Here is a 16,468-nt window from a genome sequence, read left to right on the forward strand (position 1 = left end):
TGGCATGCTATGGTGCCATGTGAAAATGGCTTATCCTCAATTAATACAGTGTTCACAATAACAGCACCACTCAAATTTCAATATATATATTTTATTGTATACTGGTTTGCCAACATGTGTTTTGACCTCTGTTCCTAAGGTCTTCTTCAGGGCGTTTACTACAGCGGTTAGGTTAGGTTAGGTTCCAACGTCAACCCTACAAATACATCATTTTTTGTGTTTCACCAAATGCTTGCTTGGGTAATCCATATTCTTTTTTGATAAGAAACCCCCTGGGAATTCTATTCCATTTGAAATGCGTGATTCGCAACACTTATAACAACTCAATTGTTTCTATATTTATACGGGATCCAGTCCAGACGCTAAATTGTTCCTTTGAATTGGAGAAGCGTAGACTCAATTATGGTCACTTCAAATATTGTGCTACATAGTCAAATCTTCCATAAACGCGACCGTTAGTGCCTTGCGGAAAGCCACATTTCTGAAACCCAGCAAGGTGGGTGGGCATTAAAAAACCCACACAAAATGGAGATTTCGATCCGAAATATGTAAGATTTCACTGTATAGCACAAGATTTGAAGAGACCATAATTAATGAGTCTACGCTTCTTCAATTAGAAGGAACCATTTAGAGTCGGGACTGGATGCTGCATAAATATAAAAACAATTGACTTGTTACAAGTGCTGCGAATTGCACATTTCAAATGGAATAGAATTCCAAGGGGGTTTCTTTTTAAAAAAGAAGACCGCTTACCCAAGCAAGCATTTGGGGAAACACAAGCATTTGTCGGGATGATATTGTCACCTGAACTATCAACTTTAGTAAATGCCCTGAAGACCTTCGGAACAGAGGTCGAAACACGTGTTGGCAAACCAGCACACACAAAAATACATATTGAAATTTGAGTAGTGTGGTTATTGTGAGAACCGTATGAATTGAGGATAAGCCCTTTTCCCATTAAATTAAGGGGGATGTCGCAGCTGGTCACCTAATTTGGTGTTTTTTTCTAATTTGGTGTCCTTGGGCTAGTGTGACTGGTTGTCCAACGCTGACCAAAACACCAAGAACAGATTTACTAGTGAGAGCTTAGGCTGTACACGATTTTGATTGATAGCTCAATTAAGTTTTAGCCCTTATTTGATAATTATGATGCTATGTGTCCCTCCTCACATTCCATCTCACTCCTAGCTTCACTTTCTATGCCAATAGGTTCGGCTTCTAGGCAGCGCTTACAGCAAAACCTAATGCCCAAAACTAAAAAAGGCTCTAAAACAGTCAGACTATGGTAGAGAATCAGACATGTAAGCACTCCATAAATGATTTGGCACTCACAACTCGTGGATCTTCTGCTTCCTCCAGGACTGGTATCAATGCCGTAGTGAGAATATACATTCCTAAAAAGAGAAGCAAATATTTATGCTCAATTTCTCCCACACTGATCCATTCATCTGTTGGAGTTTATAGCCGTCGAACGCAAAATAAGACAGGTTTCCAACATAAGGCTAGGAAATTACAATTATGCTGGTTTGTCATTTGTTTTGGTGGTGAGTGAATGTGGTAATTTTGGTCATTCTTTGTTGCAAGAATATATTTAATTCACCCCAAGAGCAAAAACAGTATAAGCATCTAACTATTTGAATGAAAAAACCAGGCTCCTTCCCCCCCCCCCCTCCCCAATTCCCACATATAAAAAACCTTTTCTTTGCATTTGGTGTTCAAACAATCATTGCTTTTAACAGAAATCAAGTGAGAGGTCTGGAGTGGCCACGCAAATAGAAAAGGTGGCTTATATTTAATTAGTACCCGGCAGGGGCATGCTTTTGGCCTCCCAGCCAATGAGGAGGGTCAGAATAGGTGTTTTTCCACATCGTAAAGCCCCTGCTCCGAGCCTCCTCTGAGCTGGAAGCCGCCATCTTCCCCAGCCGGATAATCAGATAAGTGTTAACCTGCACCCCATCCCCCCCACCCCCTTTTCCACATATTTAGCCCCCCCCACCCTGCTACGCTCAGGCTTCTAACCTGCCTGGGGCATTACCTGGCCCAGTAATGCCCCCTGCTTGGGTAATATTACTTAAATCAGACCCATCATATACATGGCTTAATACAGTGGACAATTAAGATCTTATGGAATCTTCGACAGAATGGAATCCAGAAGAACAGAGGCTTCTCTCTCCCAATATGTAATCTCATTGGATGAAGGCTATCAAGAGAATGTTGATCAGGACTAGAAGCTGGATGTGGCAGAACCACTTATTGATATTTAGTAAAGGCCTACTTAGCCCATATATCTCTTCAGGGTGAGGCCTCTGGTTACTGGACTATAAAAAACCCACTGGTGTTGCAGTGCTGGGCCACGTATACCAAGTTACAATATGAAGGAGTGGATAGTGGAATTCATTTTGAGTAACAATATTGCTACAGCTTGACACCATAATCTGAGTTAGCTCAAAGAAATCTGTGGCTGTCTAGTAAGAAATGCATAGGTTTTAAGATGGATGCTGTCCAATTAATTCCCAGAGCCTGGTTATGTATTTTGATCCACACATACCAAGACCATAAGCTCAATTTTCAATACAAATTTTGGGTAAAAAAAAATAAAAAAATCAAAATAAAATTATTCTTTTAGCTATTTCAGCCCTTGTGCAATCCTTTCTTCTGAATTTATAGCAAGATCAGTGCCCAGCTACAATATGATGTGTGGGCTACTGTACAAGTCACTTATTCAACCATTGCCCGACAAAGCATGGTAGGATCTCTGGATACACCACCAAGGCAACAGTGTATAGTAGGCAGATTTTCAGACCCCCCCCATATTAGGACAGGTTGCATATATGCAATCTAACTTGACCCTGTTTAGCGCACATATTGTAAACTAAACAGAAAAATATTGTTTGAATACAGACTAGAATACGGGTCACATTCTGTAATGGACTACACCCATCATGAAGGCATGGATACAATTGCTGGCTCAAAGTAATGTTAGAGGTTCTAAACGAACAGGTCATGCAAAATACATTTCTATCCACTATGTGCTTCATCGGAAGACAGCACTGGGAGCAAGAGAACTCTCTGTTGAAACAGGAACATAATCACATCCACAAATGTTAAGGCCCAAGCATTTGGAATGCTATTATATGCTATCATTTTGTAATTATTTTTCATAACTCTAGTGAAATAATTAGAACCTTCTCCAGCATGGGGTCTGGCATGGATTCACATGCTCATGAATATTCCCCGTTGTCAGGCTGGGAATCCTCGGTAAAGAAAAATCAATATCAGTTTCGTTTCTGATCTGTCTTTCGTAGTAGTAACGAATCACTGATCTCTGCGTCATACTGACCACAGCCAATGACTGCCATCTCCCTAAGCCCCGCCTCTGGCAGCCATCTTCAGATTTTTACCGCACGTTCAAGTGTTGGGGTCCTCGTGCTATTGCTCTCGAGCTTTAGTGCTTTTTTCGCATTTTTTCCTAGGAAAATTCTCTTTTTCGGTCAAAAGAGCCTCAAGCTCCACCGTTTCTTTATCCGATCAACGGGGACCCGTGTCGGATTCTTCTACGCCCCTCAAGGGTGAAGACTTCGTCAAGCCACGCTTTTGGAGGACTCCAGAAGTTTCAGGCCCATCTCGATCATGGCCCAGGAGAAGGGAAGCTCGACGCCCGGAAAACTGTTCAGGGTCTGCCCTGGATGCCAGCTTCAGAATGTCTTTAAGGAGGACGAACACTCCCTTTGCCTCTACTGCCTGCATGAGGACAAGACGCACGTGGTGAAGGACTGTGCGTTTTCGGGCAATATGTCGGAGCGGACCATGAAGGACCGCCATCTGCGTCTCGCCAACTGGCTGGAAGGGAAGAGCCCGTCAGGCGAGAAGAAGAAGAAGTCCGAGCGGTCTTCTAAGACCTTTTGAGGGTGCCGCGGCGACGGGGGTCCAACAGAAGGCCAAGCACCGCGAGTCCGCTGGCACCGGGAGCGCCGAACGGTCGGGCTCTACGGGCGCCAGGCAGGGCGCATCCTCCCCGGCGCCATCAACCATGAGCCAACGCTCTGGCTCGGGTAAGAGGAAGGCCGAGCACCCGCCGAAGCTCCTGGAGAAACCCCGGTCGAGCTCGAAGGCCCCATCGGAGGGGAAGCGAGGCGGTGACCCTCCCCCCAAGGAGAAGGCGGTGAGCGCACCTAAGGTGGTGAAAGCCTTAATCCATCCGGCCAAGGCCTCTATCGAGACAGTCGCGGCGGCCCTGGCTCAGCCTGTGGAGGCTACACCAGTGGTGGCGACCTCGGGGCCCAGGGTCTCCCTGCCACCGCGGAGGGAGTCCTCTTTCATGCCCATCGGCAGGACCCCCGTGAAACCTCCGACGGAGAAGAAAAAGGGGGGGCAGGAGGTAGTCGTGGATTCGGCCTGTACCTCTGAGGAGGAGCTGATCGAAGTCTTAAGCCACGGCGTTGGCGTGGAAGACGACCAGCCCGTCGGGAGGGACCCCGGCGTAGGAGACGACGAGAACGTCGAGGGTGCCGATGGGGCTCCTGACTGCCCGTCGGACTCCCCTCAACCAGTGCCGCAAGACAACTCGGTGGCCATTTTGTTGGCTATACAGTCCTTATGCTCGGAGATGAGGACGATATTGCCGTTACCACCAACGGAGGAACCTCTCCCGACGGGGGACCCCGGAGCCAGGCCCTTCTGGGAGCCCTCCTCCTAAGAGAAGATTCATCCTCCACCTCCTTTTCAACCATCGCGCCCTGCTCATCCCTCCTCCCCGTCCACGACCCATGGGGATGATACGGGGACTGACACAGCCGCGACGGGCACAGACGACGAGGTTTACGACGAGGATCTCCGGTCGTCACCTCCTCCCCGGGCTTCCCCGCCTGACGAGATTGGATCGTTTCATGCCATCACCAGGGCATCCAAGCTTTTCCCGCTCTGCCCGGAAGAGAAGAAGAAGGGTTTCCTTTATCAACGGCGCAAGACCAAGAGGGAGACGGTCCTCGCTGTACCTCTCTACTGGTAGATATCTGGGATGAGGGTCTCGCCCTCCTCAAGAACCCATCCACAACGCCTGCGAGAAGGGATCGGTACGAGAAGAAGTACCGGGTCCCAGACGCGGCCCCCTTGTGCCTTCGGGCACAGCCGACCCCGACTCGGTTGTCTCTGCGGCGGCCAGGAAGAAAGCAGGGGGGCTTCGGCCTCTACGTCAACCTCCTCGCCGGACGGCGAGGGAAAGAAGTTGGACACGATGGGACGCAGAGTCGTCATCTCATCGGCAGCGACGACGATTAAGGCTGCTAACGCCTTGGCTATCGTAGCCCGCTACGACAGGGAGTTGTGGTACAAAATCGCCCCCCTGCTGGATTTCCTACCAGACTACAAGAGGGCGGAGGCCCTAGAGATCTTGCAGGAAGGAGAAGTGGCGTCGGACCACACCATTACGATAGCGACGGACATCGCTGACACTGGATTTCGCCAGTTGGGCAACGGCGTGTGCCTTAGACGGCGTGGATGGCTCAAGGCAACTGACTTCCGTCAGGACGTGCAGACCAGAGTCTTGGACATGCCGTTCGACGGGAGCAACCTGTTTGGGAAAACAGTGGACGATTCCCTACAAGCCATCAAGACGGACACGGAGACTGCCCGGGCTCTTGGTGTCCTCCAGCAACGACGGCTGCCCTTTCGGAGCGGCGGAGGCAAGCAGGGTGCCTCCAAAGGTTCCAGTGGCAGATTTTCCACCTATCGTCAAGCGGCCCGTTCGTCGTCACAGGAAGTCTACAGGGGACGAGGCAAGTCGGGCGGACCCCGCCGTCGTCGCCAAGGAGGACAAGGCGGCAAAGACTCGTCGAAGCAGGACTGAACCAGCCGTGGGCTCGGGCCCCCACCGAAGCACCCCGGTGGGAGGCCGGCTGGCGAGCTTCGTCAGCGTGTGGGAGTCCATCTCCACAGACCGTTGGGTGCAGGACGCCCTGGCCCAGGGTCACGCGGTCGAGTTTCTAAAGAAGTGCCCGCGTGTCCCCCCCCCGTGGCCAGGAAAGAACATCACGTCCCTCAACTTCTCTTGGAGGTAAAGGCGATGCCCAAGAAAGGCGCCATCGAGCTCGTCCCAAAGAGGCTTCGGGGCTCCGGAGTTTACTCAAGATACTTCCTCGTGAAGAAGACGGGAGGATGGCGTCCCATCCTGGACCTACGACGACTGAACAAATTCATCAAGGCACAGAAGTTCCGGATGGTCACCCTCCAGCACGTCCTGGGTCAACTGGAGGAGGGCGATTTCCTGTCGTTGGATTTGGAGGATGCCTACTTCCATATCCCCATCCTAAAGGGACACCGAAAGTTTCTCAGATTCGTGGTCCAAGGGCGTCACTACCAGTTCAGAGCCCTTCCCTTCGGATTGAGGTCGGCACCCAGGGTGTTCACTAAGTGCCTCGCCCCGGTGGCGGCGCGGCTGCGCCTGGAGGGGATCCACGTCTACCCCTACCTGGACGACTGGCTCATCCGAGCAAAGACAAAGGAGCTCGCCGCAGAGCACACGGCGAGGACCGTCCAACTACTCACGGACCTGGGATTCTCCATAAACTACGGCAAGTCCCACCTGGTGCCCGCTCAAGACGCACTGTTTCTGGGAGCGAAGCTCGACACAGTGGCGCTTCTGGCCTCTCCGTTGGAGGAAAGGACGAGGGCCATCTTGGGCAAGGTGCAGCGGATGCTGGCTGCGGACACGGCCAGGGTGAGGTCCATCAAGTCCCTCCTCGGAATGATGTCTTCTTGCATTTATCTCATCCGCCTGGGCAGGCTTCGGATGCGCCTGTTACATGAGTTCCTGGACGCTTGCTGGATCCAGACGACGGGCAGCTTCGAGGACAGGATCACACTCGATGAGAGCTTCCAACGAGCCAAGACAGTGACCACGGATGCCTCTATGGAAGGAGGGGGAGCGCACACCGAAAATCTGCACGCGAGGGGCCTTTGGCTGCCGACAGAGAAGTCCCTCCATATCAACGTCCTGGAACTCCGTGCAGTGTTTTGGGCCCTCAGGTCTTTTCTTCCGTCCCTCAAGGGCAAGGATCTTCACCGACAACACCACCATGTTCTACATCAGGAAGCAGGGCGGTACCAGATTCCCAGCCCTGTCCAAGGAGGCTCAGGATCTGTGGCATTGGGCCGTCGCCCAAGGGATGTTTCTGGTGCCGTTTCATCTGGCAGGGATAAAAAACACCATTGGCGACTCGCTCAGCAGGGAGCTGCGCTCGTGCCACGAGTGGGAACTGCGACAGGATCTAGTGGACCGCCTCTTCCGACGGTGGGGCACACCCCAGATCGATCTGTTCGTGACGGCGACAAACTCCAAGTGCCGGAGGTTCGCCAGCTGGTTTCCCCAGCCGAGGAGCATGGGCGATGCTTTCTCGTTCCCCTGGGAGGGCCTGTTCCTATATGCGTTCCCTCCATTGCCGCTGCTGATCCGGCTCAACCAGCTCAAGAGGTCACGGTGCAGGATGATCCTCGTCGCATCTGCGTGGCCGAGGCAGATATGGTTCCCAGACCTTCTGGACTGGTAAGCGTCCCCGCCAATCAAGCTGCCAGTGGATGCGGATCTTCTCTCCAGGGAAGGAGGCGCCATCCTCCACCACGACCCGAAGTCGCTGAACTTGCAGGCCTGGCTCCTGCAGCGTTAGAGTTTGGAGGTTACGACATACCGGCCAACTGCAGAGAGGTTCTTGCAAAGGCCAGGGCGTCCTCAACTCTTAAATGCTACGGACACAAATGGAAAAGGTTCTCTGTCTGGTGCCACGCACAGAAGATTAACCCTCTACGGATTACGGCTCCTCAAGTACTGCCGTACCTGCTGAAGCTGGCCCAGGCTGGGCTGGCGCACGCTTCCATCAAGATTCATCTTGCTGCGATCTCCCGATACACCAGAACCACGGGACGGACGTCTTTGTGGTCTCATCGTCTGGTGAAAGAATTCATGAAGGGACTGTTCAGATCGTTCCCGCCGGTGAAGGTCCCGGCCCCGGCGTGGGAGCTCAACGTGGTGCTGACCAAGCTCATGGGACTTCCGTTCGAGCCTCTGCACTCAGCTCCGTTGAAGTTCTTGTCGTGGAAAACAGCGTTTCTTGCGGCCATCACCTCCGCACAATGGGTGGGAGAGATCCAGGCCCTTTCCTGCAAGCCCCCGTACTTGCCTTTTCACGACACGAGGGTATTGCTCAGGACGCACCCCTCCTTCATGTCCAAGGTGCCGTCGGACTTCCACCTCAACGAACCCTTGGCTTTATCTGTTTTCTTCCCGTCGCCTTCGTCGCCGGCTGAAAGGACTTTGCACTCGCTGGATGTGGCTAGAGCGCTGAAGTTCTACGTGGACCGCACGAAGAGTTTTCGGAAGACCTCACAACTTTTTGTGAACTTTGGACCTGTCAATCAGGGGAAGGCTCTCTCGAAGGCTTCCATTTCCAGTTGGCTCTCTGGCTGTATCATGTACGGTCATCGGTTGGCAAACCGACCGCTGCCTGGCCGTCCGAGAGCCCATTCCACCAGAGCGAACGCAGCTACCACGGCGTTCCTATCTGGTGTGCCCTTGCTGGACATCTGCAGGGCTGCTACGTGGAGGTCGACGCACACCTTTACGAAATTCTACTGCGTCGGTCGGGATTCCAGGGAGGAGTCCAGGGTCGGCCAAGCAGTGCTGCACAACCTGTTCGCCTAAGGTGAGCCTGGTGAAGAGGTAAGAATGCTTAATGTTGAGTTTTGGATGTAATGCTTAATGTTGAGCCTTTGCCACCTCCCGTGGTTGTGCATGTGTGTACTGATATGTGTTCTTTTATTCATGAGCATGTGAATCCATGCCAGACCCCATGCCTGAGAAGGAACAAGTTACTTACCTGTAACTGTTGTTCTCCAGCATGGGTCTGGCATGGAGTCACATGCGAACTCTCCCGCCTACCCCTCTGCGGCTCTTCACTTGGTCATACTGCCACTTCACGTGCTACCAAATCTGAAGATGGCTGCCAGAGGCGGGGCTTAGGGAGATGGCAGTCATCGGCTGTGGTCAGTATGACGCAGAGATCAGTGATTGGTTACTACTACGAAAGACAGATCAGAAACAAAACTGATACTGATTTTTCTTTACCGAGGATTCCCAGCCTGACGACGGGGAATATTCATGAGCATGTGAATCCATGCCAGACCCATGCTGGAGAACAACAGTTACAGGTAAGTAACTTGTTCCTTCAGTTATATTGGTTTGTATTAACCTGTATTCTGTTAATTGGGAATGTGTGCATAAGACTTCAGATCATGAGATTTTTTTTTACAGAAAGAGGATGTTTCAGACCAGCTATTAAGGCTAATGTAAGTCACAAGACATAAAAGCAGGAGTTGTTTTTCAACAGTGAATTACATGTCCGAGCTTCCCTATACTCGTGTCATGTCAAAGAGCGTGTTTGTAATGTAACGCAGAGGACATCTTGTGGCCAGAAGCTGTATTTTATTTAAATGCATTGAAGTCAACATACACAGAAAGCGTCATGTCTTGACAATTAACCACCATATTTAATTAATTAAAAATGCATAGCCTCCAAGTGGGAAGTGCAAGAAACTTGAAATCAATTGTAAATGGCTCCTTACTGTAGCATTGCATGTTTTACTGGTGTGGAGAGCAAAGTCAATTTGGTGGCGCAGGGGTTGGGCAGGCACTTGTGCAGCCGCAATAACTAGGTTTTTTTCCTTTGGAAGGATATTTTTTACTGCCATTAAGGGCAAAGCCAACAAGAGAATGTTTGTACATGGGGATACTAGCATATACTGCCAGAGCCAGCATGACCATGTCTTCTTATAGTATCATTACGGTTTGTAATATTACCGTCTACGTTCAGAATTGGCGGGTATATTTGGGTTTTGGGACTCAGGAGCCAAGCACAGCCCCGTTGTTTCTATCTAAGCAAGGTGAAAGATTTAAGGTTGGATTAAAAATCCTACTTGCACTGTGCTCTGGAAACTCAGTGGATGCATTCCAGGCAATGCACAGAATGGCTTGATGGTAAATTTGTTGACCGTTTGTGAATATTAAAGCTGTCATACAGACTGCCCCCACTGGCACTTCACTGGACCACAGTCCAGGTTTCAGAACAAAAAATGTGCCCCCTTTTTATTAATGTAATAATGTTAAATAAATACAAGATGTAACATTGATTTGACATTCAGGAGTTCTTGGAAACTTCTAATTTGGACCATTTGTTCGTCATAGATAATCTCATAGCTCAACTTGTAACCACAAGGATAAAATACAAAGCAGGGTTAGCCCTCATTTATAAACTGAACTATAAATATTCCTCATAGTGAGGCCTTTGAGTCACCCTTGGTGAAATGCATTTTTACCCCCAGTTGTACACTTAATTTTCTTTTAATTAACCAACCATCAGCACCATGAACCATATTTGCAGATCGCCAAGCCCACTCAGTGGCAGACCTTTTGTTACTATAGCCATTTCTGTCATGCAAAGATACTTTAATATCTGGGCTTCAGTTCCTAACCACCAACATAATATATCTGCAACAATTTCAAATCACTTAACTTGAAACAGGTTATTGGCCAACATATATTTGTGGCCATACGCTAGACATATTATATTTCAAACTATAGCAGCACTTTAAATCGAGTCTTCCGAGCCATTTGCTTGGGCAGAAGACTATGAAATCCCTTTTCATATTGCTGCAACATCATAATGTCATAACGTCATAACATCTCCAAGAGCAACCCCATGACAAACTACTGCTAATTATTGGAAAAGAACTAAAGAACCTGGGGGCGCAGCTATTTCACCATGGCATGAAACACACTCGCTTCAATGACTTGGAACACAAATAGTGCATGTCCTATTAGGAAGGAGAGAGTCACTTTCTGACATATGGCAGTTTACAAAATGTTAATAAATGCCAAGAATTTATACAACTCTGATATCTGAAACTGACAAACAAAAATCATAAGTCAGACTAATTCACTTGCACTAATTGATTCTAATGTTGAATCTAGTATGCAACAATGTAATGATTTAGCTACATTCTATGATCAAATTAACAAGAATTATATGCTTAAATAAGAACAAACACAGAAAGACTTGTACGTCAGAACATGCCATTTCCTGATTTTGTTTGCCTACTTCATTAGGTTTACAAATACTGTACTGCTCAACAACCCATCCTCCATTTACTTTAAATTGTATTTTATATTCCTATATGCATATAAAGAAATATTTAAAACATCAAGAGCCTACAGTTTAGCTTGAACCACAAGGTAGTAGAAAACATTTTCGGAATCTGAACATTTCTTTAAATAACATCTTGTTAAGCATAAATAAATCATGATTGAAAAAGCAAAAAATATACATGGAACAAAAACAGAAAAAATGCAGGACAATTCACTGCAAACAAAAGCAATTTGAGGCAGGGGTCGAAATGTCCCAATTTTAAATGGTGTACCAAAACACTCTGCTAGTCCAAACCTCAACTTCTATTTCATGGAGACAATCTATTGATTTGGTCAGATGAGAAGAGAAAACTTTTTTTAAAAAACAATAAAAATAAAGAAAATCGGGGTCAACGTTCACATTTCGGCATGCAAACGCTTATAACGCCTACCTCAAGGCCTAGATTAAATTTCAAGTTGGACACTACCTTAAATAAACAAAAAACTAAGTATATCTAGGAAAATGGAAATGATTTATGAAAAATAAAATAAGAATGCAATAGAGGGGATTCAATTCTATACAAAGTCTTTCTGGAAAAGTCAAGAAACCAAGCACATCTGCTGCAGAGACCAACAAATCCTACATAAGGACCATTTCTCCATGTTAAAAACAGACACCTTCTGAAATGGAAATCAAATTGCTTTTAAAACAGAGAAATAGAAGCAGCTATTGGAACTGATCTATTTACAAAGCCAAGAAATAATGTGAACAACATCCAGTCCGTCTTCGGAGTAGGCCCCCTTTTGTATATCAATTATATAGGTACTATAGCACGACCAGATATCCTTTCCTTAGGCCTTTTTGAGGGCAGCAAACATTCTTTTTTTACGATTTCTACATATTACAGCAGTTGGCAAAGTCCTCCATGTTGAATCGAACACTGGGGCAGGCCTTCTAAACTAAGCAATCACCACACAACGCTTGGTCTAAAAGCAGCAACAACGCCACATGCTTCCCATTACCCTCGTTTAGTTCTCAAACGTTGCACAATAATCCAACCAAGAAGTAAAACTGCCACCCGCTAGCCACCTATACCACTCACTAGGTCAAAAACCTCCTCCCAGAACAAAAGGACCGGGTGACGGATCCATGCCAAGTGTATAGATTCAGCCCAATTTCCACACATCTACCGCATACATCTTTTATATCTGGATGAATCTTACATAAAGTGATACAAGGGTATAGCAAATCTGATGCAGCACTTGACATGGAGCAACTGAAATCTACAATTATAAAAGACACCCACTTAGTTTTCCGGCAAACATACCCACAATGATCATCCTTTATAACATCCAGGAAGCCCTTTTATCTGGCCTTAAGACTACCCACAAAACCAGTCGATCAACATTGAAAGTGCTGCGTACAACATGTACTCTTTCATTCCCATTAACAGTTCTCAACCAACAAGCAGCGGGAAAAGCTTTGGGCGGATTGTGAAATCCAAGTATATGGGAATCCAATCCAGCATGGCCCTCATATTGAAATACAGAAGGCTTTCTAATGGTGCAACACCCCTTGAGACTTACAGGCTTCAAAGGGAATACATTCTCCAGAACAGATCCCTCCCCACAAGGCATCCAACACCAACTTTGGACATAGCTTGCAAGAAGAGAGCCGCAAACCAAATGGGCAACCCTGCCACTTTGGCAATCAGAAGCAGCAAGGTGAACGGGGATTCCAATTCAGCACTCCTGCAAAGTCTACACAGGGCTGAACAAGTTGTGTGCACAACGTTCATTCCTCCCCCTTCAACAGAGGAATCCCGAAAGATAACCAAGGTTCGTGAAGCCGGTGCAAGTTGCACTCTCAATATAAACATGCTCCGGACTTGTAGCTGGTTCAAAACAGTCAGAAAGAAAGTGGGCCTGAACAACCAGATCACGCTCAAATAGTGAATGGCAAGCCCACCCTCCCATTGCACACTAGCTTACCTTCCGACCCAAATAAATCCAATTCTGCAGAGATTGATGTGAACATTCCAGAAGAGTTACAAACTTAATCATCAGAACTACCATGGTTATGAGTGAGACCATGTCAATAATAGAAAGAGGTATTTTTTTTCCATCCACAAAAGTATTCAACACAACTTCGTAATTGGCTCGAGTTAGTTGCTCAACGATAGGGCACATTGTTCCACTCAGATATTTGACTTTATTATCCCTCCACTTAAACCCCTATAGTCTACTGCCCCACCGACTGCCGGCTCAGTAATACAGAATTTCTGAATTCCTTTGATTGAATCTCCCCCAAATCCAACCACATCCTCTATGATAGACACCAGATTAACCTCAGGGTACCAGACAAAAACAACGTAGTCTTTATACGGGGATACATGTTCTTTCTGGGAATACAACTTTAGTCCCCTAGCCTCATGAATCTCCCTGATGCAAACGCCAATGTATTCCACTGCTAGAGCGAACCACCGAGGGACAAGGGACATCTATTGCACAGGTTCTTCTGGTCCCAGTCCAGGGCAAAGGGTGCACAGTCTCTCACCCGGCCAAGGATGGACCCCACTGGAACGACTAGCCCAGACCAGCTGGACAAGGGGCGTTTGGCAACTGGCAAAAAAATAAAATAAAGTTTGATCAAAAAGGAGATGGTATGCCCTCAATGCTCACCTTACCCCATACAAATGCGACAGCCACCAAGGTGGATTTGTTTTTAAAGGGATCTCAATGGGGGCCCACTTTATTTTAAACAAAAAGACTATTTAACCATGAATACCTCTAACCTACCCCAGTCGTGATCTCCCCCTCCCCCCCCCCCCAAGGCAAGGGTTCTTCATCAGCCCAACCTCTCTTAGAGGGGTCAAAGGTAGATCCCAAGGGTAGATGGGCACAAAAGGTCCATACTCCCTACCCGACACCACCCACTGCAGTGGAGGGCCAGACGATGGCCCTAGTGGGTGGTTCCATCCCCAAGACAACCTTTGGTTACCCACCACTTTTCAGCCCTACTTCACGCCAGGGTACGTCCACATACTTACATGGCCTAAACCCACTTATCAACCACCCCTTCCTCTAGACTACAAACCTCCTTCTGTATAGCAAATATTACTTAACAGGAATCTTCTTTCTGTGACTTGTATCTGCTTAGAATCACATGCTTTGCATAGGCCATTTAAGTAGTTAGGGAAGAGCATTACATATTTATTCGAATTTGAAAAAGTGGGTGTTGTCAGGGGTGTTCCCGTAACACTATCCCTATCCTACATGTACGGGTACCTATAATCCTTCAAGCGTTTTGCAGACAGATATTCGCAAAGTACACTCATTACTATGTGTTAGGAAAGATTTCTCTTTTGGCAACTCTATAGTTCTATGGAGCCTCAAACCTTTTCCTTTCGTTTGGAGCCTGTCGTGACTTTTTACAGGGAAGTGAAGCCTTAAGCTTCACTCCCCTGTCCTTTTGCTCATTTTGTTATAGGGAAAACAAAAAGACTATCCGTACTGGGAAACTAGGTTTCACTTTTTACACTGTGCAGCTTTTTAACATTGCACACCGCATCTTACAATTCAGTGCAATGGGGATACTTTTGTATAACCCTAGTCTTTTACGCTTGGGATTTTTGGTTACTTTTATATGCACCTAAAGACAAGCTGGTGGCAGCTATTATATTTTTACAATTTGTGTTTTTTCTGGTATGCATATTTGAGTTTACCGTGCATGGCAATTAAACGTGGCTAGTGCCCTAAAATGGCTGCACCATGAGATTTGCGATTGTTCTTTGCCCAGATTGTTGTTTGGCCGCCTTCCTGCCTTCCCAGGTCAGAAAGTCCCTATCCTGTGCTTGTGATGCCTTTGGAGCCGGAAACTTGGGGGGGGGGGGGGGCGCCAGCTTGTGTTGTAAGTCACCGTCCTGCTGAATTTCAGCCTCCCAGTTTCAAGGTCTTCTTTAACCACAACTGGAAGGACACCTTTATGTGGTGGCAGGTGCTGGAACCCGCCTTCCCCAGTCTTGTGAAGTGTCCTGAAGAGGTCTGCATCGGTGCCTTCTGCATTTCTCCATTCGTCAATGGCTGCACTCTGCTCCTGTACCCAGAGTGGAAGAAGCTTGAGCCTGCGCACCTCTCACTGGAACCAACAGCGAAAAACCTGCTTCCAGTGACCCCCAGTTGACCCATCTATTCATCTGGGAAAATCGGAGTCAGGGTGGGCAAACAAACGCAATGCGTTTGTGTCCTCCATACGAAAACATTAAGAACAAGTCTCTTTGTACCCTTCCATTTCTTCTTGGTCATCACACCGGAGCAGATTTACTTGAAATATAGAAAACACATCTCAACTTGCCACCAAATTAGTTGCAGCACATTTCACCAACCCACGTAGTTTGCCTGCATCAGCTACATCCTGGGGAGAAGCATTGTGACTTTCGTGCACAAAGCCCCACTTCATAGGGAATGGACTTCTGAAGCTAGGACATATTTCTTGTGACTGGACGTCATCTTAATGCATCTCTTATCTTATTAACGTAAGTCATTGAATGCATATAGGTGTATTATTGAGTGTTCTGTGATATCGCCAGCTTGTTTCATTTTCTAGTGACTCTTTTGGGCCTACAATAAATATAGTACTGTTGTATTTACCCGTCTAATTTGAATTATTGTGTGCTTCACTGTGTGGACTCATTGTGGACCCCTCACACTCTCCCGAGATTAGCCTTGACTGCTCTCCATTTCTACTTTGATTGGGTTTTGATGAACATTTCAGAGTTCTGTTCAGTATAAATAAGGCAGACTCCTAAAATCTGTCCGCCAGTCCAGATTCTAGAAATCCATCTGAACACTATGAGGGCACACGAATGACCAAAAGGCTTGTCGCGTGCGCGCATCTATTCAACAATGTTCAAATAAGCACTTCCTGGTATAGGTAATGTCACAGCACGACGTGTTGCCATGGACATGGGACCGGTGTAAATTCTGCGTTCCACGCTAGGTGTTCTGGGGCGTGTAGCTGGAGGTGCTACAGCAATCACCAGTCTGCCATATCGACCTCAACCAGGCAGTGCAGGGCGGCAGACGTACCCGCTAACAAAGCGTCAAGGTCCTCAGATTGTTTGATTTCTGAAATGGTATATGAAAGCATGTAGTCTTTGAAATATATAGAAGTAGTTACATTGTTTGATCTTACCCTTCGGCTCCCATGTGGGGAGGATGGGTGGACACGTGATTGTAAGCAAATACAAGCCACCGAAAGAAGAGTATTGATGAGTGATATTGGCCTTCTGGGGCTTG

General features: G+C 47.4%; 1 protein-coding gene across 1 annotated transcript in view; it reads right to left on the reverse strand.

The window, feature by feature from the left end:
- DHRS12 (dehydrogenase/reductase 12) overlaps positions 1-16,468 on the reverse strand; it is a 294,416-nt gene that overhangs the window by 105,046 nt on the left and 172,902 nt on the right. Inside the window, exon 6 of the mRNA XM_069639734.1 lies at positions 1,333-1,394. Within this exon, the coding sequence (XP_069495835.1) occupies positions 1,333-1,394 (62 nt within the window). The remainder of the gene's footprint in view (positions 1-1,332; positions 1,395-16,468) is intronic.

Source organism: Ambystoma mexicanum, chromosome 7q (assembly GCF_040938575.1).
Source record: "Ambystoma mexicanum isolate Mex_15411 chromosome 7q, UKY_AmexF1_1, whole genome shotgun sequence".
NCBI lineage: Eukaryota > Metazoa > Chordata > Amphibia > Caudata > Ambystomatidae > Ambystoma > Ambystoma mexicanum.